This window comes from Erinaceus europaeus, chromosome 16 (assembly GCF_950295315.1).
Source record: "Erinaceus europaeus chromosome 16, mEriEur2.1, whole genome shotgun sequence".
Taxonomy (NCBI): Eukaryota; Metazoa; Chordata; class Mammalia; order Eulipotyphla; family Erinaceidae; genus Erinaceus; species Erinaceus europaeus.
The window spans coordinates 80,217,469-80,242,524 of record NC_080177.1 but is presented as its reverse complement, the minus strand read 5'-3'; the positions used below and the strand labels follow the sequence as shown (position 1 = coordinate 80,242,524).

At 45.9% G+C, this 25,056-nt stretch overlaps 1 protein-coding gene and 1 long non-coding RNA gene across 10 annotated transcripts in view; one reads left to right on the top strand and one right to left on the bottom strand.

Moving 5' to 3' along the window:
• LOC132533504 (uncharacterized) overlaps positions 1–25,056 on the top strand; it is a 189,343-nt gene that overhangs the window by 3,826 nt on the left and 160,461 nt on the right. The gene's annotated exons all lie outside the window — the stretch shown is intronic.
• The window catches only part of SLC8A3 (solute carrier family 8 member A3), a 162,574-nt gene continuing 141,837 nt past the window's right edge, over positions 4,320–25,056 (bottom strand). For 2 of the 9 annotated variants that reach the window (XM_060175552.1, XM_060175547.1), the window contains exons 3-8: positions 23,401–23,504; positions 18,216–18,233; positions 12,859–12,983; positions 12,229–12,328; positions 9,968–10,243; positions 5,964–6,468 (exon numbers count right to left, since the gene is read on the bottom strand). In XM_060175552.1, the coding sequence (XP_060031535.1) occupies positions 6,092–6,468; positions 9,968–10,243; positions 12,229–12,328; positions 12,859–12,983; positions 18,216–18,233; positions 23,401–23,504 (1,000 nt within the window). In that variant the 3' untranslated portion in view covers positions 5,964–6,091. Of the gene's footprint in view, positions 6,469–9,967; positions 10,244–12,228; positions 12,329–12,858; positions 12,984–18,215; positions 18,234–23,400; positions 23,505–25,056 lie in introns of all 9 variants that reach the window. The other 7 variants (XM_016193504.2, XM_060175553.1, XM_060175548.1 and 4 more) reach the window with 6 other exon arrangements.

Below are 25,056 nucleotides of genomic sequence, written 5' to 3'. Positions count from 1 at the left end.
CTCTGTAGAGCGGCTGTTGGGGGGAAGGGACTGCCCAGCCAGGACCCTGCTTTCTAGACTTCTTGGCACTTGGACAGGTTCAGTTACTAGTTTTTATCAGTGGGGCTGTGAGCAAAAGCGTTGAGCATCACTTCACAGCCAAGGCAGGCAGACACTCCTGTATCTTCTCTCATTTTCTTCCCACCTGTGTCAAGAGGGAGAGGGCACTTCAGCGAGAGTGGCTGAGGCATACAGTGGAAGAAACTGGGGAGCCTGTTTGGAAGAAAACTACCTATTACATGTGTAAGACATTTCCCTTGTGCGAAGGCACTGAAATGTTGGGGGATATTTATTACGGCAGCTAGCATTATGCTAGGTAATACATGAGTTCAGGGAGGAGGATACCAGGGCTTGATCAGTAGAAAGCTCTGAAATAAGCATTTGCACCATGTCTGGCAGTGTCCTTACACTGATGAATCCACAGACCAGATGGCCAGGGAGTTTCAAGGGACATCTGCAACACTCTAGTGATAAATGGAGAGGCAGTTTGATCACACACACACACACACACACACACACACACACACACACACACACACACTTTGTCCGTGTGTGCTCTAGAATCCTAGTGCTAACGCTAGAAATAATACTTCAGAGGATGTTCCTAAAGCCTTATTTGTATGTCAGGAATTGGACCCAGAAAGGAGACAGAGACAGAATGCAGTAAATCCACAGAACTGCTGAGCAGTGGCATCTAGACTGGTCTCTAGGTCTTCAGATCCCCCAACTCCTCTTCTCAACCCTCTTGTCTCTTCCCTGTGATCCATCCCAACTTGTCCCTCACCCTACCTTTATCCAGGTAGGATAATCAAGAAATGACTCAAAAGAGAGGCCAGCTGGTTACACATGGGTTTCAAGATTCTTCCTTTCCTATCTGTTGGGAGGAAGGACATTTTTTAAATTTCCAACTTTGTTGGTTGGTGAAAAACCAAACAATTGAGCTTTGCTTTATGCACCAAGCAGTAAGACCACAGTCCCACTCATGCACAGTACCATCCAGAGTACTCCCCAGGTCAAGTTAAAAAAAAAATTACAAAGTGGGTGAGACAGACATTGAGAAGTAAGTACCTCAGCACTGCTCCACCATTCATAGAACTTACTGGATACAGGGCCAGGCAGTGGTGCACCTGGTTACTGTGTGCAAGGACACAGGTTCAACCCCCTAATCCCCACCTGCAGAAGAAGGAAAGTTTCATGAGTAGTGAAGCAGAGCTGTAGTTGTCTATCTGTCTCTTTCCCCCTCTACCTTACCCTCCCCTCTCAACTTACCAGATTGTTGGAGAGTGGGGGCCCACTGTCCTGAAAAGTCCAGGCCATTGTTTCCATGAGGTCCAAGTGGATTGACCCCCAACTCTGCCTTCTGGTCAAGACAAGGACAGGTCCCCCAGGTCTCTGGAATTTATGATGGCTGGACCCCCGTACATGGGCGCCTTTCTACACATGCCAACTCCCCCCTTTCCTTCTTTAATTAAAAGCCATGGGTTAACCTTAAAACTGCCAGCAAACATCCTGATTGCTCAGCTGCCTCCCTCCCCGCCCCCACCCCCCACCCCCGCCCTCAAGTGCCTGCAATCTACCTCCGGAAAAATGGATATTGTAAAGCTTGTGACCAAACCTTGTATGGTAACCTTTTACTTGTGATCAAACAGTCTGTTGGTCAAAATGTGACCATGCATTGTATTGCTCTGTGTTTGGGTTAATAGTTACCTCTACCTTCCCCCCACCCCAAGTTAGGGATATATTTACCTGCATTTTCCTTTAATAAACAAATTGTCCCACTGAAGCTTTCCCAGAGCTGACTGCCCTGTCTCTCTGTGCACTTTGCCATCAGCACGCAGAGCTATCCCAGCCCCCCACCCCCCAGGTGGCTGCTCTGACCTCCATCTCCCCAACGGCTGGGGGAGGCAGGGGGGACCCAGAGTGGCCGGCCCCACACCAGATGCTATCTATGGAGCTCCTATGCAGTGCCAGGGCTCAAACTCAGGACCTCATGCTGGGTGAGGTATGTACTTTACCAGGTAAGTCGTCTCCTGACCTCCATACAAGCTTTCTAGTCAATCCCTTTCTCCACCTCCTCTTTCACTGTATGTTTCTCACCATCATACTTTCCAGTTATCATCTTCCATTGCAGGACTTAGACTCCTGATGCTGCTTTCTCAGTTCCTTGTTGACTAAGCCCAGGCAAGAACACCACAGGCCAGAAAGAGAACAAAGAAGCAGGCTTCAACACAACCTGATAACCTTCCTCTGGCCTGACACCATTCTCAGGATGCCACTGTGTCTGGCTCCAATTCCTTAGCAGAGAACACTGTGACCCTTCCTCTTCAATGCTACTCTGTAACCATGCCAACCACGACTCCCAGTCTCCTGTCTCATCCAGGTTTGTCTGTCTTCTGTTTGTCTGTCTTTCAATACCAAGCCACCTCACTAAGGTGGAGCACACTGTATACTTCCTTCAGGATTCTCCGTGGACGTCAGTCTCTGAAGTCTGCCCCATTCTTCCAGGCAGAGTGAGTGTTCTTCCATTTTCCCTGGCATTCTTTTTTTTTTTTTTTTTTTTGCCTTCAGGGTTATTGCTGGGGCTTGGTGCTGGCACTATGAAGCCACTGCTCCTGATGGCCTTTTTTTTTTTTTTCATTTTATTTGATAGGATAGAAAGAATTTGCCAGAGGAGGAGAGAAAGACCTGCAGGCCTGCTTCACTATTTGTGAAGTGCCCTCCCCCTTCAAGAGGGAGCTGTGGGCTTGAACCTGGATCCTTGTACTTCATACTATGTGCACTTAACTCGGTGCGCCATTGCCCAGCCCCTGCCCATGGCACTCTTTGTATGCCATTCTTGGAGCACTCACAGAAGACAGCTGTGTCGTTTTTTCCTTGCCCATTCTGTGGGTTTCCTTTTTTCTTTTATTCTTAAATATTTTTATTCTCTTTTAATTTTTATTTATTTATTATTGGATAGAGACAGACAAAAATTGAGATAGGAGGGGAAGATAGAGAGGGAAAGAGACAGACACCTGTAGCCCCGCTTCGTCACTCCTGAAGCTTTCCCCCTGCAGGTGGAGACCTGGGGCTTGTGCACTAGTGTGTACACTTAACCAGGTGTGCCACCAATTTTATTTTTTTTAATAAAAATAGTTATTTTATGAGACACTACAGCATCGCTCACCTCAGGCAAATATCATGCCAGGGATGGGGTCTGGAGGTTCATGCATTCAAGTTGTGTTCCCTCCAGAGCCACCAGCTGGACAACTGCAATTCTTAATAGAACCTTGAGAACCATATAGCCTACAGTCTCCACACTGCTCAAATGATAGTATGCCTTCTCTGTCTGGGATGGTCCTTTGGGGATGGAGAATTGCTCACATTCTCTCCACTGAGAATTTACACTCAGATAACAAGAGGGCTGTTTCGGTCAGTATTGGGAACAGAGCTGTGAGGCCATGAGTGTCAGAGCTGTGCTGGGGCCATGCTACACTGAGTGGAAGACAACCAAGACAGAGACCTCTCCATGAAGAAGAAGCACGGACTGGGGAGATTATGTGTGTTCGGGGGGCCAAGAGGAGAGTGGCTCTGACCCTGGTGGCACTCAGTCTCCACAGCCTGCTGTGCCCTTCCCCTCGTTACCACCAGAGCCTTTTCCAAGCCTTCACGATACTGACTCACCATCTCTTGAATTTGTATAAGGTGTTTCTGTTTCTTGTGACAGAAGCTACAGACGGAAGCTTGACTAGTGGTGAAACAGGGCTGCAGGTGTCTCCCTTTCTCTCTCCCTCCCTGTCTCCCCATTCCTTCTCAATTAATCTGTCTCTATCCAATAAATAAATAAAGTATAAAGACAGAGATAGAAGCAGAGAGAGATAGGGAGAGATATAACAGCACCTGACCCCCCCAACGTGACAGGCGTTGGGCTTGAACCCGGGTCACACATTCAGACCACGTGAACCACTTTGCCTGCCCATGCCTAGATGAATTAATGATCATCCGACTGGCAGTAAACACAGGGCACTGTTTTGCTAGTTGGAATCATGCCCCGCTAGGCCTTGCTCAGACGAAAATCTCCTTTTCCTTTAATCATCATAGCTTCATGGTTTATGTCCTCCAGCATCTTAAAAGTTCAGGTTTTGACAGATGGCATTTCCCTGAAGTATTGTTCTGCTTTAAAAATATTGGGCCTGGCACACTGGCATCTGAAGAGATGACAGATACAAAGAAGAGGTACAAATAGGAGCTGACACCTTCACTTCAACCACACCTGCTCCAGAAGAGGCCCACCGTGGCCCCCTGGACCTTTTGCTGAAGAATTACAGGGAGAATCAAGCTGCATTTAGAGAGATGTAAGTATAGATTTTATTTATTTTTTTAAAACCAATTCAACATTTCCACTGGTGACTGTCAATGTAGCTTATGACATGAGCACTGCTTCTCTTTACTTTTTTCCTCTTAAAAATGTGTTTAAAATTAAATTACAGGTGTTTTAATTTTTTCTTTCCCCCTTAAAAAATGTATTTATGTTAATGCAGACTGTCTAAAGATCTGTGGGCAGTTTTGTGGGGATTTCGTGTGTGTGTGTGTGTGTGTGTGTGTGTGTGTTTTAAAGCCAGGGTCTTTCAAAAAATTGATGGGATAAAGTCTGCAGAACACATTGATTTCTTTTTCTATAAACCCAGGCTCCATGGGATTATGGCAACTATGATTCCTCTTACAGGCAAGAATTATCCCACAGATAGAGAGAGAGAGAGAGAGAGAGAGAGAGAGAGAGAGAGATGGCCTCCTGAGGTTTAGAATTAAGCAGGAATGTGGGAGAATTGAGGAATTCAGTTCCTGTCTTGTTAAAAATTCTGTCAGTTGTGACCTGAAGGTCCAGGAGAGGTGGAAGGGATCCCTTGTTTTCACATTATATCATGAACTAGAGTCAGACGGCTATGGTGTGCTGCGTGAGGAGGCTGAGGGCGTGGTGAACTAACAGTTCTCAGAAGTTTTAGATACACTCTTTCCCCTTAAAGATCTTACCAGGGGCACATCTCTTTACAGACTCATATTTGTAGCCAAAGACAGTGGAGAGGCACCTCTGCTTTTCATTTCCCCAGTTGTCCTCTGCCACTCTGTACCCTTCCTTCCTTTTTCATCCCCTATCTCTCACTCAGCAAGTTTTCCTGCAGGAGGGTCAGCACTGACCTTGGCATGAGCCAGGACTCGAAAGGCTTGGGCACGAAGAGAACACTGACTTTTAATGTTGAACTCGACTTTCAACAGAAACATACAAAGAGCCGCCTGCCTCAGGATTTAGTGCCCTATGTGAGTCTGCAAAACTAGTTTTCCCCCAGATATGGTCAGCCCTCTAAAGAATTCAGAGGGGCAAAGGGAGACAGAGGATAGGACCTTGGAAGGAAGAAGCAGCTGCTAGGCAGTGAGAGTGGGCATGTGTGTGCCTGGAAATCCACTGTGAGTCCCTTCACAGCACCCTCGTCACTAACTTAGAAAAGAAAAGACAAAATGAATGACAACAACAGACACAGCAAAACCTGGTGAGGGAGGGGAAAAAAAAAAACCACACACACACACACACACAAAAAAAAGCAATCAAAATCATGATGACAGAGAAGCCCAAACCAGCCACTTGGACAGGACTCATTCATTTTCACGCTCTACCAGCTGAGTGAGAGACAAAGATGCACCAGCCGGACAGACAGGAGAAACTCTGCCCCCAGGGGAAGGGAAGCGAAGGAAGAGTCGGAAACAGATGGAAGCTGGCGAAAGGGTGTGACCTTTGCTGTGGGGTCAGGGATGAGGGGGAGGGCTGGAGGTGGATTTGTTGCTGTTGTCGTTTGTGTTGAATTAAATACTTGGTGGGGTGGGTGTGTCCTCCGTTTTGTTGCATCGAGACTCTGCCCTTTGAGTTCACGATCAGGGCTGAGGTGAGGTGAAGTTCCAGGGGCTCAGGTCCTGATGCCGCCCCTCCAAGGTTGCTCCCTCCAGAGAGGCCAGCGTGGGTGTAGCGCCCGTCTCTTAGGAGAAGTCTCAGGCCTGCCCTGTGGAGGCCCCATTCCATGCTTCAGAACCCCTTGATGTAGCAGTAAGCCTCCAAAGTGGCAAAGAGTATATAGAGGAGCCACAGGCTCACGAAGAGCCACGCCGTGGCAAGCTTGCAGCCACGTGGGCCCCCCAGCTCCCCGCCCAGGTGGGGCCGCCTGCGGTACAGGAGCACGCTGATGCAGACAAACGCGAAGATGGTGAAGAGGGTGACCGAGAAGGCCAGCGTGCCGGCCGACACGTGGAACTCTTGTCCCTGCAGGGCCCAGTAGATGGCGGCCACGGACCAGGCCAGGCCGATGCCCAGGAAGACATTGACGGCGTTGCTGCCGGTGACGTTGCCGATGGAGGCATCTGCGTACACGTCCTGGATGGCTGCAGCTTTGCTGGCAAATGTATCTGGAAGAGGATAGAGGCAGTTGGGAGCTGGACCTCCCCCTGCCCACCACAAGCTATGTGGCCTTGGGTGAGTCCCGTCCCGTCTCTGAGCTCCCTTCTCCTCGTGGGCCAGAGTCTGAAAGATTCCTAAGGACCTTTCTGGTTCAGATATTTTCTGAGTGGGTCTGTTTGCTCTTTTTGGTTATTATTATTAATTGGTAAGGGGAATCTGGATATCCTGGCAGGCTTCCAGTAGATGCCTGTGTGTAGCTCACTTAAAGCGTGTACTCACACAGTACAGTTACTACCCTAACCTGCGGACTCCATGCTGAGTGCAATGCTGGATTTACAGGGTCAGAGGACATGGTGGGGAACATGAGAAGGACAGGCATGGTGAGCTCTGGGCTCAAGGAAGAGAGGGCTATGCTTCTGCAGTTACTTTACAGAGCACAGGGCCTTGGAGGATAAAGCAATTCTTTGACCATAAATGGACTGTCTGCAATATCTAGCCCAAACCTTTTATTTTACAGGTAAGAGCAAATGAAGGTCAAGAATGCTCTCCAACTTCACCTAGGAAGTTAGCAAGATATGTGACCCTAAAAGCCTTCATCCTTTTTGTTTTATTTATTATTGGATAGAAACAGAAATTGAGAGGGAGGGGAGATAGAGAGAGAGAGAGAGACACCTACAGCCCTGCTTCACCACTTAAAAAGTTTTCCTCCTGCAGCTGGGGAGGGGATTAGGGGCTTGAACCTGGATCCCTGCACACTGTTACATGTGTGCTTAACCAGGTGTGCCACCTCCTGGCACCAGGCCCTTTTTTGTACCCTTGTCCTCCATCCAAAGAGCTTCAGCCAAAGGCACTGAATCAGCTAAGTGGACTATGGCATAGCTTTCTTCAAGTGCCCCCTGCTGCCAGCTGTTTCTGGACGGACTGCAAGAACTTGGAAGTGCCCCAAGCTATCTATCTGTCTGGCTTCTCCTGGCCTGCCAGTGTTCTCAGGTCTCCCAGAAAAAGTCTCTTGCATTTTATTCCCTCTAACTTCAGTCCCCCCCACCCTCCCGCCCCAGGATCCTTCTAATGTCCAATCCTTCTCTCCACATCTCTCCCTTCCCTTCTGACAGTTTAGGGCTCTCAAGGCCTGGAGAACTGTTCATAGAACATCTGCCTCCACAAAGCCTAGGACCTTCCATCAAATTGCCTGTCACCCAGTACATTCCCATCATAAGCTGGCTTCCTGAAGCACCCATGTATATGCCAGTCATCCCACTGGTCTGCAGGGGAAGGTTGTTTTAGAGCGAGAGAAAGGTGTTCTCCAGGAGAAGAGGGTCTCTTGGTCCAGGTGACAACCCTGTCTTATGAGGGCTGAAGGATTCCTATTTCTTCTTCTTTTTCTTAAATATTTATTTATTTATTTATTTATTCCCTTCTGTTGCCCTTGTTGTTCTATCGTTGCAGTTATTATTGCTGTCATTGTTGTTGGATAGGACAGAGAGAAATGGAGAGAGGAGGGGAAGACAGAGATGGGGACAGAAAGACAGACACCTGCAGACCTACTTCACTGCCCGTGAAGTGACTGCCCTGCAGGTGGGGAGCCGGGGGCTCGAACCGGGATCCTTACGCAGGTCCTTGGGCTTTGAGCCACCTGCGTGCGCTTAACCTGCACTACCGCCCAACTCCCCCTATTTCTTCTTAAGACAGTGGACACCTCCAAGATCCCAAATGAACCATGGAAGGGACCTGAGTGAATGTAGTCTCTGCACACTAGCCCACCCAATCTAGCCCTGAAATTGGTTGATACTTGAACAGCACCTGTGTTTTCTTCGTCACAGAAATTATTGTGGTGACTTTAATTATAGTATCAAATTATATCAGGAGTGGGAAGTGTTTGCCTAAAAAATTTAACAAATGTATGTTTGTTCCTACTGTCTTCTATCAAGGGCTATGAATTCATCATACAGAAGGACCAAACCTTGTTGATTTTCCCTCAGCCATCCTGCTGAGAGACACTTTATTCTAAAACAGAGAAGGTCAAGTGTGCGTTTCTGTTGGGACATAGTCCCGCAGACCAATCTTTAGCTTCTCAGAGACTCCCAGAGGGAAATGGAAGGAATATATTGTCTATATTATTTGAATTATATGATATATAATTATATATTATTTATTATATGATATGTAATATACATAATTATATATTATTTGAATCTATATTATTGAATCTATGTTATATATCCATGTTATGTGGAGGTTAAGAAGTTGGGTCACAGGGACCAGGAGGTGGCGCACCTGGTTAAGCACATACACTACAGCGCACAAGGACCCAGGTTCAAACCCCTGGTCCCCACCTGCAGGGGGAAAGCTTCACGAGTGGTAAAGCAGGGCTGCAGGTGTCTCTCTGTCCCTCTCCCTTTCTACCTCCCTTCCTCTCTCAATTTCTCTCTGTCTCTATCCAATAATAAATAAATAAAATTTTTAAAAAATAAAGCAAAAAGAAGTTGGGTGACTGAAGCCCAGGAGGTCCTGAGTTCTGCCAGAGTGATGCTCTGGTTCTCTCTCCCTCTCTCGTGCTAATAAACAAAGATGGGGGAGGGAGGAATTGGGCTACTTACTTAGGCAAGGTGCTTAACTTCTATTCTCAGTTTCCTCATCTGTCAAGTGAGATACTGAACTGTCCTTGGACCAGCAAAATAACTCACCTGGATAGCGCCCTGCTTTACCATTCGCGTGACCCAGGATGAAGGGAGCCTCGGTGCTCTCTTTCTCTCTCTACTTCTCTGTCTCTAATTTTTTTTTTAGTAATAAAAAAAGATTAGGGTGAGGGTAGATAGCATAATGGTTATGCAAATAGACTCTAGTGGCTGAGGCTCCAAAGTCCCAGGTTCAATCCCCCCTACCACCATAAACCAGAGCTGAGCAGTGCTCTGGTAAATAATAATAATAATAAAATAATACTACTAATAATTTTCTATTGAACAGAGTTTTGGTGAGCACTGCATGGACGAAACATATTAATTGTTTAGTGTACACATCAAAAGAGCTCAACAAATGTTAGCTGTAGGGGGCCGGGCAGTGGCACACCCAGTTAAGCATACATAGTACCAAGCACAAGGACCAGAGCAAGGATCTGAGTTTGAGCCCCCTGGCTCCCCACCTGCAGGTAGGAAGTTTCACAAGTGGGGATGTAGGTCTGCAGGTGTCCCTCTCTCCCCCTGCCTCCTCCTCCTCTCTCAATTTCTCTCTGCCTTATACAATAAAACGGAAAAAAACAGCAGCCAGGAACAGTGAATTCATAATGCTGGCACCAAGCCCCAGTGATAACCCCTGGAGGTAAAATAAATAAATAAATAAATAAATAAATAACTTTATAGTTACATCACCATCGATCGGTCCCTTTGGTTGACTTCTGGGTACCTTAAGGACAAAGACCCTATTAAGCTCCTGAGACGGCGAGGGAAATAATGAGGTGAAGTACAGAGGCCATTCAGACCAACTGCACACCCAAGTACACCTCATTCTCACCTGGCACAGAGGTGCCAAATGCCACAAAGACAACAGCCGTGACTGAGTCCTTGAGGCCGATGGTGCAGCCAAAGTGGGAGGCCAGGTCCCCGATTATGGCTGTGAGCACGCCAATGATGAGGATGGAGACAGCGAAGCAGGCCCAGCCGTGACAGTACTCTGTGGGGGGCACGCAGGCAAACAACACTTTCCAGAAGACCGTCAGGAAGTGCATGACGTAGTCAAAGCAGGATGGCAGTCTCTCCTCTCCTGACTCATCCTCATCCTCGTCTCCTGCTGGAGATAAGACAGACAAGCCCGGGGGGGGGGGGGGGGGGGGAAGGGCAGCAAGGTCAGATCCCTGTTCATGAGAAAGGCGAGTCCAGCCCACAATCAAGAGCAACATCATTTGGAAGGAGACTCTGGTTCACGCTGGAGCGAACACCAGAAATGAACTGACAAATGGAAGACAAGTTGGGCTGTCCCATTGGCCGATCTGGATGTGGCAGACCTACAGTCCATGGGGAAGCGAGGACAGGAAAATAAGGACAAAGAGAGAGAAAAAAATTAAGAGGGAGGATAAGAGAACATGAGTAGGACACAACGCTGAAGGACAGAACAGATTGCACTGGGCTGCCTGCATGAGGAAAACACCCTCAGCTGTGTGTTTACCCTGCATGGGGTTCTACTGGGAAGCCTCTCTGATCCTCCTGACGTGACTGCTGCACTGACCTTGTGGCTCGAGCCACTTCCCACGCCCAGAGGGATGACTGTCACTCCAGATCACATGGGCATCCCAGGAGCCTCTGCCACCCTCCAGATATCAGGGGGGAGAGAGAGCAGGAATGGGTCCTGTCTGTCCTGGCCAGGAAATGTGGGCAGAGCTGTCCATTCAACAGTCCAGGAGGATACGATGTGCCAAGGCGTGCTGGTGCCTTGTCATCAGCCTCTGGGATGTCTTATCACAACCACTGGAAGCTGGGTTTCAAAAAGAGCAGGAGTCAGGACGCTAGCTTCCACCTCTGCCTGAACATGAGAATTTGCGAACTGGGGTAAAGCACCTTTTGCTTCTGAATCTCAGTTGCCTCATTTGAAGCAGAAGAGGAGATTCTGTGGCCTGCATTTTGTTTACTGTCTCTTTAGGGGTAAAGGAAGGTCATCAGAAGGGGTCCTGGGAGTAGCTGCAGCCAACAATGCGAAAAGTGGGGCAGCCGGCGGGCGGGCAGGCGGCAGCAGCCTTCTCTTGCCGGCTGTACTTCTTCTCTGTCTCTGGGACCCCCGGGGGATATGACACTGTGGGTTGCCATGACAACAAAGCCTCATGAAAAGAGACAAGGCCATGAGTGATCAGCTGTGCAGAGAGGCCTTGGTGGACTGCAAAGCAGTATTGGTATGAGTGGTGAGGCCCCCTCCCCTTTCCATTCTAGCACCTTTGTAAGCCTCTCGGGCACTGGCTGTCCTCGGATCACCACGGAAGGAACCTGTCAGTGAATGCTGAAAGACAGTTTCAGAAGCATCCAGGGTGGAGGTTTGCCAGAGTCACTGCAATGATTTCTACAAGCCCTGAATCCCTCTGCTTCTATATCAGAATAATTCCCTATTGCGCAGAAAGGAAGGTCAGATTAATAAGGGGAAGGAGGACAGGAATCAATTTATTGCATTTATTTTTGGTACTCTGTATCTTTCTATCTTCCTTTTTAAAAAGTATTTATTTATTTATTCCCTTTTGTTGCCCTTGTTGTTTTATTGTTGTCGTCGTTGTTGGATAGGACAGAGAGAAATGGAGAGAGAAGTGGAAGACAGAGAGGGGGAGAGAGAGATAGACACCTGCAGACCTGCTTCACCGCCTGTGAAGCGACTTCTCTGCAGATGGTGAGGCAGGGGCTCGAACCGGGATCCTCACGCCAGTCCTTGCGCTTTGAGCCACATGTGCTTAACCCACTGCACTACCGCCCGACTCCCTCTTTCTATCTTTCTAAGAAAGATAGCAGTAATTCTCATTTGGCATGAGGAAGTTGAATGATAGAGAAGATAGTATGTCCTGGTTCATAATGAAGATCCAAGACTTGAAACTAGAGATAGCATTTTCTTTTTTAAATACATCATGATCCTTTTCCAAAGTGGCCCACTAACACAGGCAACCATGGAGGACTAGAGCTGAAAAGACTGAACACAAAGACTTTCCTAGAAATTGGTGGGCTGTTGAGGTGGCTGAGTTCTAACTTCTCAAATGTTGTCTGATTCTCCCAGCAAGACTTTTGTCTATTTGAAGAGCCTCCTACCTGCACTGACAGTGATGGCTTCCATGAACTGGTCCCTCCAGGAATGGGTCCCCACAACCAAGGCTAGATTTGTCTTCTTGATCAGTTTGTCCACTGTACTCTGTCAGGAAGATAAAAACTTGGAACCATGAGGTTAGAATGTTCTGGATGAGGAGGAGTCTGGTACTTTAGGGGAAAGTTGCCTCGACTTCCAGAGGATTCTGAGAGATATCCCTTACTTAGGTGACATCTTCTGGGACAATCCTATCACTTCCCTCCCCCCCACTCTTTTATTTTTCTGCAACCCCTGACACTGGATATTTAGAGTAATAGAATAAAGAATAGTGCTAATGATGTTGATGTCAGTATGCCTCACAGTAGTAAAACTCACTTTAAAATAAAGCTAAACTATAGTGATGGTATATCTAGAAGTACAATAGTCCATTTATTGCATAAGCTATGTCACAGTTTTTCCCCCGGATATTCATGGCCAATACTATTAACTCCATGTTACAAATGGACAAAAAGACAGGGTTGGGTATGTAAATAGTTTAGTTTCAACTTGACATATTCAGTGGTGAAAACGAAAACAAACAAACAAAACCTCCATTCCCGCTCTCCTATTCAGTGAACCTTTGTTCATGACCTGACCTTGAACTCATAGGATTCTTCAATGATGACCTCTAGTTTGGGGTGTTCACCCAACACTGGCTTTCCCATCTCTGCTATCCTCTTGGCCTCCTCTTCCTCCATAGTCAGCTTCCTGTCTGTTACCTCTGCAACAAAACAAAACCAGACTTAGCTCAGCACATTCTCCATTCCTTAGACATTTAATGCTCGGAGCATTTGGCATGGGTGATGGACACAAAGCAAATAAATCTTGGGGGGGGTTCATATTTTCAGTTAACTTTTTCTATAAAGTGTTGAGAACTTTATCAGTACCAGGTCATGAGATGATTTCTTGTAGAACTAGACTACTCATTCCTTTGTCCATGTTCTGTCTGGATAAGCAGATTGGCCCATAGAACTCCTGAGAACTAGCACGGAGTGAAGTCCCCAAGTCATTTGGTGATCTATTGGAAAGTTGGGTACAAAAACTAAGTCTCTTAACCTTTTTTCTACTTTGAACCGGTGACCCTGACTATTCCACTACTTTATGTAAGGCTTCTTAGAGTTCAGAAGCACAATTAACCTAAAGGGTTGTCTACTGGTTTACATTAGCATCTGTTTAATGCATTTATCTGCTGGTTCACATTGACATCTGTCTCCAGCACTGTTGACACCATCTCCCCTGTAAAGGAGAAAAGGAAGATGTTCCAGGAATGTCTACAGTGTCTACAGTGAATACCGTCTTCATAATGAGAAACTTGGAAGATTTCCCAAAGGGAGGAAAATCATGACTTTCCAATGAAATAGACTCAGAATTTCTATTGGAATCAGACACATTCCTTATAGAAAACTTAATACTTGTTTTTAAAAAAAAAAATGAAAGGAAGCTCTTCTTTTCTTGTTTTTCAGGCATTCCTTGTGTCCCTCAGCATCTTGACCCTTTCACCAGTGGTCCCTTCTTATGTTGAAAAGCAAGACTTTTCTTCCACTTCATCTGTAAGTCCATTTCAAGACTACTTCACCATGAAGACATGTTTTCTAGATTAACGCAAAGTAGTGATTGAATCTTTTTATTTCCCTTTGATTAGAAAATTGCTTTCAGCAGTCTGTTTCTTTCAGAGCTTGTTTAAACATCTTTCCATCCAAGTCCACATCTTTACATGCAATTAATTCTTTTATTTAGTTCCATAATTGCTTTCATTTTACAGAGTGCCTCTCCTAGGGAGATCATCCAGTCCTTGGATAATCCCAAGGACACGATGGATCAGAGATCAAGAAAGTCTTCTTTTCTCTCTATCTTGGGAATTGGCAGAGCATGAAGCAAAGGTGAGACTTGAGTTCTTGAGGTTGAAAGGACAGGGCTGAAAGGATATAAGCCAAGCATGGAAGTTACCAGAGAGCCTAGTTTACATAGATTTCCGACAGTAGTCTTGAATGGAGATGGTAACAGAATGTGTGGAAGATTCCTCAACTGGCTGTTTTACTCAGTGCTTCTGACACCAAATATAAAATTCCTCAACTGGCTATTTTACTCAGTGCTTCTGACACCAAATATAAAAGGCAGTTCCCAAATATCTGGGGGCTGTCCATGTTGTTGTCCTCTGGTGTTGGTGAACACTTTCAGAGATAATTATTTATCAAGGACCTATGTCCCCCTGTTTATTTCTAAATCAGTAGAACCCCCTAGCAGCCCAACTTGAGCTGATCCAGAGATTCTGATGCTCTCATTCGTTAATTCTCAAGGTGAATCTGGGCATGTTCAGGGTCCTGGCTATAAAGTCAGCCAACCTAGAACCTAAACTGCAAGCTACAAGGACCGAGAAGCATTCGCTTAAGGACACAGATTCCTTCAAATTATGTGTACTTTTTTTTTTCTACATTCATAATTCGGCACCATATCACAATGCCTATTCTAATCGTGACACTACCGTTCCACTGCTCTTTCCCCATCTCCATGTCATACTTGCCATGTGCCACAAGAACTTTATACCCATATAATGATCTCTCCTGTGACCCAATATTGACACATAAATGGACCTGTCTAACCCCTTGTCTAGCCATCAATCTAGCAGTGTATCAATCTGGCAGAATATCGATCTACCTACTGACCTGTCCACCCTTGTGGTGACAGTCAGTTTTTCCATCAAGCTTTCTGCAAAAATATCTTTGACAGATAGCCAATCATTTCCCTTCGTCTCTCCCACAGCCTCCACAAAGATGCTGTACATATAGCTCTCGTAACTGATTAATTCACATGCCTTTAAAACAAGTTCAATCTAAGTACTCATCTCTGCTTCCCCCCACCTTCTTGTAGTCTTCATTTCTTTATGTTAAAATTAAGTTAATTTTGTGAGACAAGTGGTATGCCTCAAACCTAAAAGACCATAGTGACTCTGCTCACTCATTATGTTGCTCTGCGGAGTTTCAAAGTAAGAGAATAAATGACAGGTGATCTTGATAGTCAGACCAACTGAACATATCTCGGATCTAGGAGTAGGAAGTGAGAGGAGAGGGAAAAGGAATACTAACAGGATGGAAGAAAATTGGAAGAACAAAGAACTTTGCAGGCCAGGTAAGATGAGCTTGCCGTGAAGGCTCTACAGCCACCTGGGGAAAAGTAGGACAATGCCGCCAAGACTGTCTTGAGCTCGGTGGTACAGCTAACAGTGAACATGTTTAGTCTCCATTTTTCACCACCAGGCATTGTTTATCATGTTTGCCTGTCCACCTAGGAAAGTGCTGACAAGAATTTGAGATTCCTGTGAATTTATATTCAACATGAGCGCTCCAGAATTAAAGATTGAAAGACATAGGAAATGACATCTTCTTGTTCCTCATTTAGCTCCTCTTGGTATTTCTGTAAATCTGTTAGAAGTATAAAGGAGCTTAAATTAAATTACAATCTTGGTTTTATGTGTAGGTGTGTGGTTGGTGGGAGGTAGAAGCGATGGTTGGAACAAAGAAGGCCAAATACCTTCTTAGGTAGGAGGGTGAGTGAAATGGAGAAGAAACACCAATGCTGACATGAGTATCCTGGGAGGATGTGGAATATATGTGCTTTGAGGTCATCTTTATTCTGCTTGAGGAAGGAAACAGGACGTCAAGGAAGCTGGAGTAATTTTCCCCCAGAAGGTGAAAACAGAGGGGTTCATCTATTTTGTTAAGTCTCCAAGAAGGCTTTTTTAAAAGTTTTTTTAATTATTATTTATTTTCCCTTTTGCTGCCCTTGTTGTTTTGTAGTTGTAGTTATTGTTGTTGATGTCGTTGTTGGATAGGACAGAGAGAAATCGAGAGAGGAGGGGAAGACAGAGGGGGAGAGAAAGAAAGACACCTGCAGACCTGCTTCACTGCCTGTGAAACGACTCCCCTGCAGGTGGGGATCCGGAGGCTCAAACCGGGATCCTTACGCTGGTCCTTGCGCTTTGCACGACGTGCGCTTTTAACCCGCTGTGCTACCGCCCGACTTTCTAAGGCTTTTTTTTTTTTACCCCCAGGGCTATCACCAGAGCTTAAATTCACTGCTTTGGTAGCCATATGTATTTTTTCATTTTCTTATTTTGATAGAGGGTGAGAGAAAGAAGGAGAGACGCCTGCAGTACTGTTCCATTCCTCACGAAGCTTCCCTCATGCAGAAGGGGACTGGGGACTTGAACCCAAGCCACTATGAACCACTGCCTTGACCCCAGATGTTCTTTCTATATACACTTTTTCCTTCTTAAGCCCAGGGTATAACCTATAGGTGACTTTAAACAGCAATAAATCTCATAAGATGTGTTGCCTATTAAATGACCTGACATTTTCTACACGTTCAAAGAGCTGATGATGATGTAAAACAGGCCTTGAGAGTTCACTGAGCTTCTGTAGAATTTGTATGGTTCACTCAGACAACACCAAAATTTGTAGTGTCGGTGAGTAGGCTGGAAACGCTTTCCCAACGGCTTGCTCACAATCTTGTTTATGTTGCTCATGACCATGTTCTACCAAGGCAGGTACACTTTCAAGGCTGGTGTATGTCCTAAAACAGGATCAAGACTCTGCAAGAGAATATCTCCATTCAGTTCTCTAAACTTTCTACTCCCAGTCAGATAATCGCCTTAACAATATCTCAGTCTTTCTGGTTATTCTTATCAACTTTGACTTCAAGGGTCAATGACAAATGAATCAAAATTCTAACAATTCTAGCAGGTCTCAGCTTTGAATAGATGGGAAATCCAGGATGGGTAAGCTCCCAGACTCTTCAAATACTGTTTAGTTTTGTTTTGTTTTGTTTTTTATGGGCCAGGGAGATAGCTCAGTCTGTTGGAGCATCAACTTGCATGCCTGAGACCCGACAGGCACAGAGTTAGTCGCCAGCACCACCTCCTACCAGAGCTGAGCAGTGCTTTGCCTCTCTCCCTCTTTCTTCTTTCTTTCTTTCTTTCTTTCTTTCTTTCTTTCTTTCTTTCTTTCTTTCTCTCGTAACAGAGACATACATCATTTAAAATAGCTTGTGATGGTCTCACTGCAGCTGATTTATTTGATCCCTTGAGATCAAAATATTCTTTCCAGTTCCATCATAGCCACATCAGGAGAGTCAGTCCTGACTTGCAACCTCTTGCCCCACAACATGAGAGAATAGATGCACGAAGGCTCAGAAGCCCGTGATCCTCCTTCTCTTTGGTAGTTTATTTTTGCTTCTTGGACCCAGCAAGGACCACTATAGCCTTTATCTGCATGGACTGGCAGGAATGGTGCTCAAGGAATTGTTTCCTTGTTCATGATGACTGAATCAGTGCAAGTCTATCTCTCAACCCTTGGGAAGAGCCTGTCGGGTTAGCTTGAGCCCACAGTTCATTCCTATTAAATAAACCAAGGGACATTCCTCTTAAATTACATAATGGAGGCTTGCGCAGCCACCATAACGCTTCTGCAAAAGACTTCCATGCCTGGGGCTCCAAAGTCTCAAGTTCAGTCCCTAGCACCACCATAAGTCGGAGCCAAGCAGTGCTGTGGTATCTTTCTCTGTATCTCTCTCATCAAAATGAAATAAAAATGGTTTTTTGGGGAGTTGGGCGGTAGCACAGTGGGCTAAGTGCACGTGGTGCAAAGCACAAGGACCATTGTAAGGATCCCGGTTCGAGCCCCCAGCTCCCCACCTGCAGGGGAAGTCACTTCACAGATGGTGAAGCAGGTCTGCAGGTGTCTATTTTTCTCTCCTCCTCTCCTCTCTCCATTTCTCTCTGTCCTATCCAACAACGACGGCATCAACAACAACAATAACTACAACAACAATATAAACAACAAAGGCAACAAAAAGGAAATAAATAAATAAATATAAAAAAGGTTTTTTTAAAAAAAAAAAGCACAATAAATGAAGGCATTGGTAAGAAGTATACAAGAGTGGCAAAGATACCTCTTACCTGGAGACAACAGGAGTGCTGTGGCCAAATGCATACCAGACAAGAGGAAGAAAGAAAAGGAGAGAACGTTAAGATCCCATCGTGAAAATGTCTCCAGGCTTTGTGGTAGCTGGCAGCACAAAATCAGCGGTGCACTTAGTGGCTGAGAGCTCTCCAGCTTCATGCAGAGGCGGCATTTGGAGCATGCGCCGCAGCAGCAACAGCAAGAGGCATGAGCCACTGTAGCTGAGCACCAGCCCCCAAAGGCCAGAAGAATTTCCCTGCATCCCTGAGGTCTGAGGCTAGAGGAGTGAAGATGGGGAACCAAGCAGGCAGAACAGAGGATGGATCGGTCAACTGTGGTTTCCTAGGGGTTGTCGGGTTTCCACCTCTCTGGAAGGAGCAAGGTCCCAGGTACTATGCAGATGGTCAGAGTAGCTGCTGGAGAATATGCCCCTGGTGCTTGAAGAGTTGCTCAGAGGGCCTGGTTAACACAGACAAGAGTGGGCACAGTGCCCAGTTCTCTCTTCTAGCCTCCACCTCATAATCAGACCATTATCAGCTTCTCGATGCCCCTAACAATGCCACTGTCACAAACGACTTCCTAGCTATCTTATGGGCCAGACATCTGAGTTCCCCAAAAGAATGGCTGAGTGGGAAGTTAAGTCCTACAGAATATTTTCCTTGAGTATCTTTTTATAAATATTAGCCAAACACTTGGCTGCCTATGCTCAGCAAAGTCGCTGTAGCTGATAGGTGTGTTCACTGGACGTTTGTTATTTGCTGCCTATTTGGGCAGTTCTGTTTTGGACAGGTAGCTGTATCTCTAGATGGTGATCTCTGTGTTACAGATGACAAGATAAGTCAGAACCCAGGTATTCTGAACCAGAGAGACTGTTATATTGAAATCTAGACATATACGGGTAACGGCAAAGACAAGGTTCTTACATGAACGGAGAGTGGAGTTAACAGTGTATTTAACACAAGTTTTCCCTAGTTCCTGCATTCATAATTAGGATAAATTCCATGGTCTCAAATAAGCCTTAAAAAGTGTTGACACACCACATTCTTATCTCAATGGTGCCTTGTACCTGCCATGCTACCAAGTGTGCCCTTGAAAGAAGGTCTTGCCACAGACTCTTGGTTCATCTAGTGAGAAATGGAGATGCTAAGAAGAGAGTTGGGGAAGGATAGTGGTGTCACAAATAGTTTCTTCTAAGAAAACTGCACGAGTACAATTCAGATCTGGGACCTATCATCTCATGTTCACAGCCACTGAAAACACAAGGATCCTTAAAGTATATAAGCAGGGAAAAGGACATTTGATTTTTTTTTTTTTTCTGGTTTCTCCCATATGGAATTCCAAGGCATCATGGATCACTGAAACTCCATACTACATTAAGATGATAAATAAGTAGATAGATGGCAGGCAGGCAGGCAGGTAGGTAGGTAGGTAGGTAGGTAGACAGATGGCAAGAGAGCTTTTTTCTTCTGCTCCTTCTACAGATTCGCATGGAAACATTCCACCTTTGAAAATCAGACCTTTGAAAATAATGAACTCAGGCCAGCTTTTAGGGCAACTCTTCCAATATGCTCCTTGCTTCTCTAGTTTCACTCTCAACAACCACATCCTTCCCTGTATACAGTGAGAGGGCTTGGAATCCACTGGTATTGCATCATTTTCTGGTAATTGTCTGTATGAAGCTGAGACTTTGCATTTAGCAGATATGGTTGGGTCAGTGGTTCCCAGGTAGGCCAACTTCCAGTGGCATGATACCTTGAAGGTGCTTTTCCTGTTAATGCTAAGAGAAGCTGGCAGCTGATCTCTGCCTTGTACGGATCCCCAAAGTTAAATGAGAGTCACTCACCCCCGTACCCCAGGGACAAGAAACATTACAGCTCTGTGAGGTCACTGGGAGCAGGGGCCCTAGTCTTGAAGGAGAAAGCTTCCCTTTCTACAACAGCCTTGACTGTGTTGCTCAGTGCTGCTCTTACAAGTCCACTTCTGGAGTTCTGCATTTACTCTGCTCTCAGACAATCATGTTTCCCATTCATTTTTCCTTTTTCCTCTCCCCACACTCCCCAGCTTTTTCAGAGTTTTTAATCTCATCTCTCAAGTATGTTTTGTTTGCAAGGACAGACAGTCTACTAAGGTCCAGGTGACAGCATACTTGCTATCATACCCAAGGCCCCACTCCCCACCAGTAGTTGAGGTGAGGGGATTTTATGAGCATGGAAGCAGTGTAGCAGGCATCTCTCTCTCTCTCTCTCTCCCTCCCTCTCTATAACCCCCCCCCCTTCATCTCAGTTTTTGTCTCTATCTAACAAAGGGGGAAAAATTAAAAAGAAAAGATTGTCAGGGGCCAGGTGGTAATGCAGTGGGTTAAGCGCACTTGGTTTGTGAAGCGCACAGGCCAGTGTAAAGATCGTGTCAAGCTCCTGGCTCCCCACCTTGGGGAGGGGGGCCACTTCACAAGCCATGAAGCAGGTCTGCAGGTGTCTATCTTTCTCTCCCCCTCTCTGTCTTCCCCTCCTTTCTCACCTTCTCTCTATCTTATCCAACAACAAGGGCAACAAAAATGGGGGAAAACAGCTTCCAGGAGCAGTGGATTTGTAGTGCAGGCACCAAGCCCCAGCGATAACCCTGGAGGCAAAAAATAAAAAGAGAAAAGATTGTCTATTTTAAACACTGCCCATATTTTTCTTCATTTGTTAATGCCATTGTCAGTTTGACCAAGCAGAGACTGAATACCAAAAACTCTCCCATGCAGCTGTGATAATGAAAAGCAATTTCCACTGTGTTGCTTCAAAAGAGGAACAGTGAGAAATTTTGGAAATCTGGATGGGTTTTCATTTTATTCTGATGCTAGACAATCAGGTTTTATGACCTTTGACTTCATGGCCTGATGCTAAAAGATGGGAAGGACTGAAGAAATTGAAATTCAACTTAATAGGAGGCCAGGAAACTGACATATTTCCTATTGACATCTTTTATCTTGGCATCTTGATGAGTGGGAAGATCCCATAGCAGATCAGACTGATTAATTAATGAAATCCTTGCCTCTTTACCCACTTCCTCCTAGGATTAGAACCACCAGGGCTTGTGACATTATTATTATTATTGCCTCCAGGGTTATTTCTGAGGCTCAGTGCCTGCACTATGAATCTACTGCTCCTGGAGGCTATTATTACTATTATTATTATTATTATTATTATTATTATTATTATTATTATTATTTAGGATAGGACAGAGAGAAATTGAGAGAAGGGGTAAGATAGATGCTTGTGACGAGACCTCCCTCCCCCCACAGGTGGAGAACCAGGGGCTCAAACAGGGATCCATGCGCCAGTCCTTGTGCTTTGAACTATGTGCATTTAACCTGGTGTGCTACCAACACCTGGCCCCTAGGCTTTGTGATATCTTCTAAACAAAGAATCCAGAGCAGAAAGGAGTCCTCAAGTGAGAAGGAGTTATAGGCATTTGTGTTTGGCCAAGGTTTACATTAGACCGCTGTCTGTCCTGATTCTGACCAGGATATCTTGGGGAGGCAGAAAAGAAAGCCTCTTAATGGGTAGAAAAAAGTGTCGGGTGGACCCACAAGCCATTCTTACTGTCTGGAGTCACCTCCTTCTTTGCAGTTCCTTTCCATAGTCCTCTGGGTTGCCTTCATTTGAGCTCTGCTAGCTGGGATTGTGGAAACTCATGAGGCTAGCTTATAATGCTCATGGGTCACTGAGGCATCCACCCTATCACAAAGACGTGGAGTACACAAATGCAGAGAAAGGGCAGTGAGGTGGGGCAGGGGTTGGTCCAATTTCAGAGGACATTCTCAGTGGCAGGATCTAGAGGATCTGCAGGGATCCAGTGTGAGAAGCAGTGGGGCCAGAGATTTCCTCTTGTCTTCCAACACTTTGGCAGCCAGGCCGTGACCGTATGGCTTTAGGTGGCAAGAAGAGAGAATGAGTACTGGAGAGTGAAGATGCCTTCTTCTGCTAGGGGTGTCGAAACCAGTGCGGGCATAGAACTGGTCCTGTCTGTCGAGAGTTCCCGGAAAATAATGAGAAATGATCAACTATCTGAGTCTGAGAGGAAGACCCATTGATGAGACTTTGGAAGTGTATTAGCTGCATCTGTTATTACACCTGTCCTTGAGTGGAAGACTTCATGTAGCTCTTGTTCATGTGAAAAATCACTCCTTTGTGACAGACAGGTGGGTCTCACTCTTCCATCAGCCGTGAGGCTCCTAGAGGTACATCTCTTCTGAAGGAGAGTATGAATGATCTCCAAGAATTTCCATCCCAACAAACATTTTCAAAGTAGTGGTCTCCAATCACTTTCTGCAAAGGAAGACATCTGCCCTTACACTTGCCACAGGGGAAACACAATCAACTGTCTCAGATGTGAGTCCTGAGGGAAGGAGGTGAAACACTTCTCTGGTGTGGGTTATCTTGGAATCTGGCTGATTGAGCTGTGCCACCATCTACCCAACCATGAAAGAACCAGATAAAAAAAACACTTACCTTCGTGAAGGACAGAGTGGCCTATGGGCCTCTCTGCAAGTAAATAGCTCAGCAAGTATTCAACGGAGGTTGGGAAATGCAGCAGAAATCTGTCAAAGCATGGTTGCCACACAGACTCACCCACCTCCCATGCCCAGCCCTCCCCCCATTCAATCCAGGCTAGAGAATGAGGAGAGAGAGAGGGAGAGGGCAGGAGAGGGTGCAGGCATGCATTGCGTCACATGCCTTTCTTTTTCTTCTCCTCCCATCCACCAAGGAACTTGCGCATTAGCAAGTTGTGATGTGCGTGTGTGCGCGCGGGGCTGTGGGGAGGCCGTAGGGGACAGTGGGGATTGGATAACTGGAGCACAAGGCAGAAGGAACTCATCATGGAAATGAGAAGCGGAGGTCGTGGAGCTGCTCGGAAGGTGGGAAAGGAGGATTTGGAAATAAACTAAAGCTAAAAGGCAGAGATGATACCGAAACAGGTGAGAGCGAGAATACAGGAGGGAAAAGCATAAATCAGTCCGCTGGTCAAAAGGAGGGAGGAAGAAAAGAAAGAGAAGAAAAGGGGAGAGAAAAACAAATTTAGTTGCTTTTTGGTGTTGATTTTTCAGCTCATTTATTTTTTTTTTTCCATTGTCTTTTGGTGTTCTAGTTTTCTTTTATTTCACTTTTTGTTTTTGTTCTAAAAAGAATCTCACACCTGATATTCCACGTTCCATCCATTTCGGTTCACCAAGGGCAATGAAGAAATTCTCTTGCCTTTCGTATTCCTCCTCATCTACTATTTTAACCCTTACGGTTTTCCTGTAGGGACAACAAGAGAGAGAGTGTGTCGACCGGGTCGCCAGATTGGCTGGTCACATGGAGTACAGTCTCTACAACCATTCCCCATCACGCTTGGCACATGCAGCCCAGTCCCACCAGGGTGGCTTCTGAAGGGACTGTGGTGGATTGTATTGTTCTTATATTAAAAAATGATCATAGTGTTTGTTTCTCCTCAGCTCGCTCAGTTATCCATATGGGTGAAAGGAAAGAGGAGCCAGGAGCAGTGGGCAAAGGAGGGGTCCAGATGGACAGAAGGGGGCTGGGGAGGCCACAGGGGTGATGGTGGGTGGGGAGGAGTTGCATTAGGTCCTGCTGATGGTTAGTAGGAAGTGAGTTGGACAACACATTCCAGTGGATGTCACATGGTAACTGGCATTGCTTTGAAGCAACAGGTAAACTGCAAGGCCACTGGAAGCCACCCATGGCCCTTCTCCAGTAGGAAGTTCGTCAAGAGAACTTAGCTAGGGTCCTTGTTCCCCCTCGTGCTGCTGCTTATATCCACTTGTTAGGTGAGCGTCAGAAGTCTTAAAAGAAGGGTATTTATGAGGAAGGGTAATGAAAGAAAAAGAAAGGAGGCAGAATTTTCTTCATTTTCTTTCTCATTCTTCATCTCATAGAGCTTGTAGAACAAACATCAACATGTATTAAACCCACTGTGGTCTAGGACTTCTGTAATACTCATAACTAAAGTGCTTCTGGAAAAGTGCAAAGAAAAGGCTATGCATCACTGAGGTCTAAGGCCACTTTGGACTTCTGGTATACAAGGGTCATGTGTCCCAGGCCTAGCTTCCCTAAATGCTCAGTAGCAAGGGCAATGGACAAGGGACTAGAAGATTCTTCCCATTTCTGGTATCTCCACACAGCACAAGGTCTTTTAAAAACGAATTATTCAAGAAGCAAAGCTTTCTTGAAAAACGCTTACTTCCAAAGGCTGGCACGAGGCCGGCTCAGGATGGAGCTCCCTGTGCAGCTACCCCCGGCCCTTCAGGAACCAGAGGGTTAGCAGGTCCCAGTAGAGACCCCTGACTTGTGTTCTTGTTTTGTGTTGGGGGAGGGGTCCTAAAGGCTCTCTAAAGAGTAAAAAGGTGCCAGATGAAAATAACATTAAACACCTAAATGGTAGCCTAAAGTGTCTTACCAGAGCTGACAATATCCCTACCCCGTTGTGTAAACAGGCCCAGTTTGGCTACCCATGAGGCAGTCATTCTGTGAACTAGAAGTAGCTTGCTGGGATTGAACTTGCTGTGCTTTACAAGTACTTTTGGGGGTCACATTTCAGACACATCTCTCCAGACCTTGTCCAGTCCCATGAAGCACTTTCTTGGACTGTCTCACTGGGACAGTCAACACGGTATGAACCGGACCTGTTCCCCTTCTACTGCAGGGACTATGCCATGGAGCGGGAGTGAGATTCTCTGTGGTCATGAGCATAGCCAGGAGCGGATGACTGGTGACTTGGTCAGGAAGGAAATGACCTCCCCCATCACACACACACACACACACACACACTCTCACACTGGCAGCTCTCCTC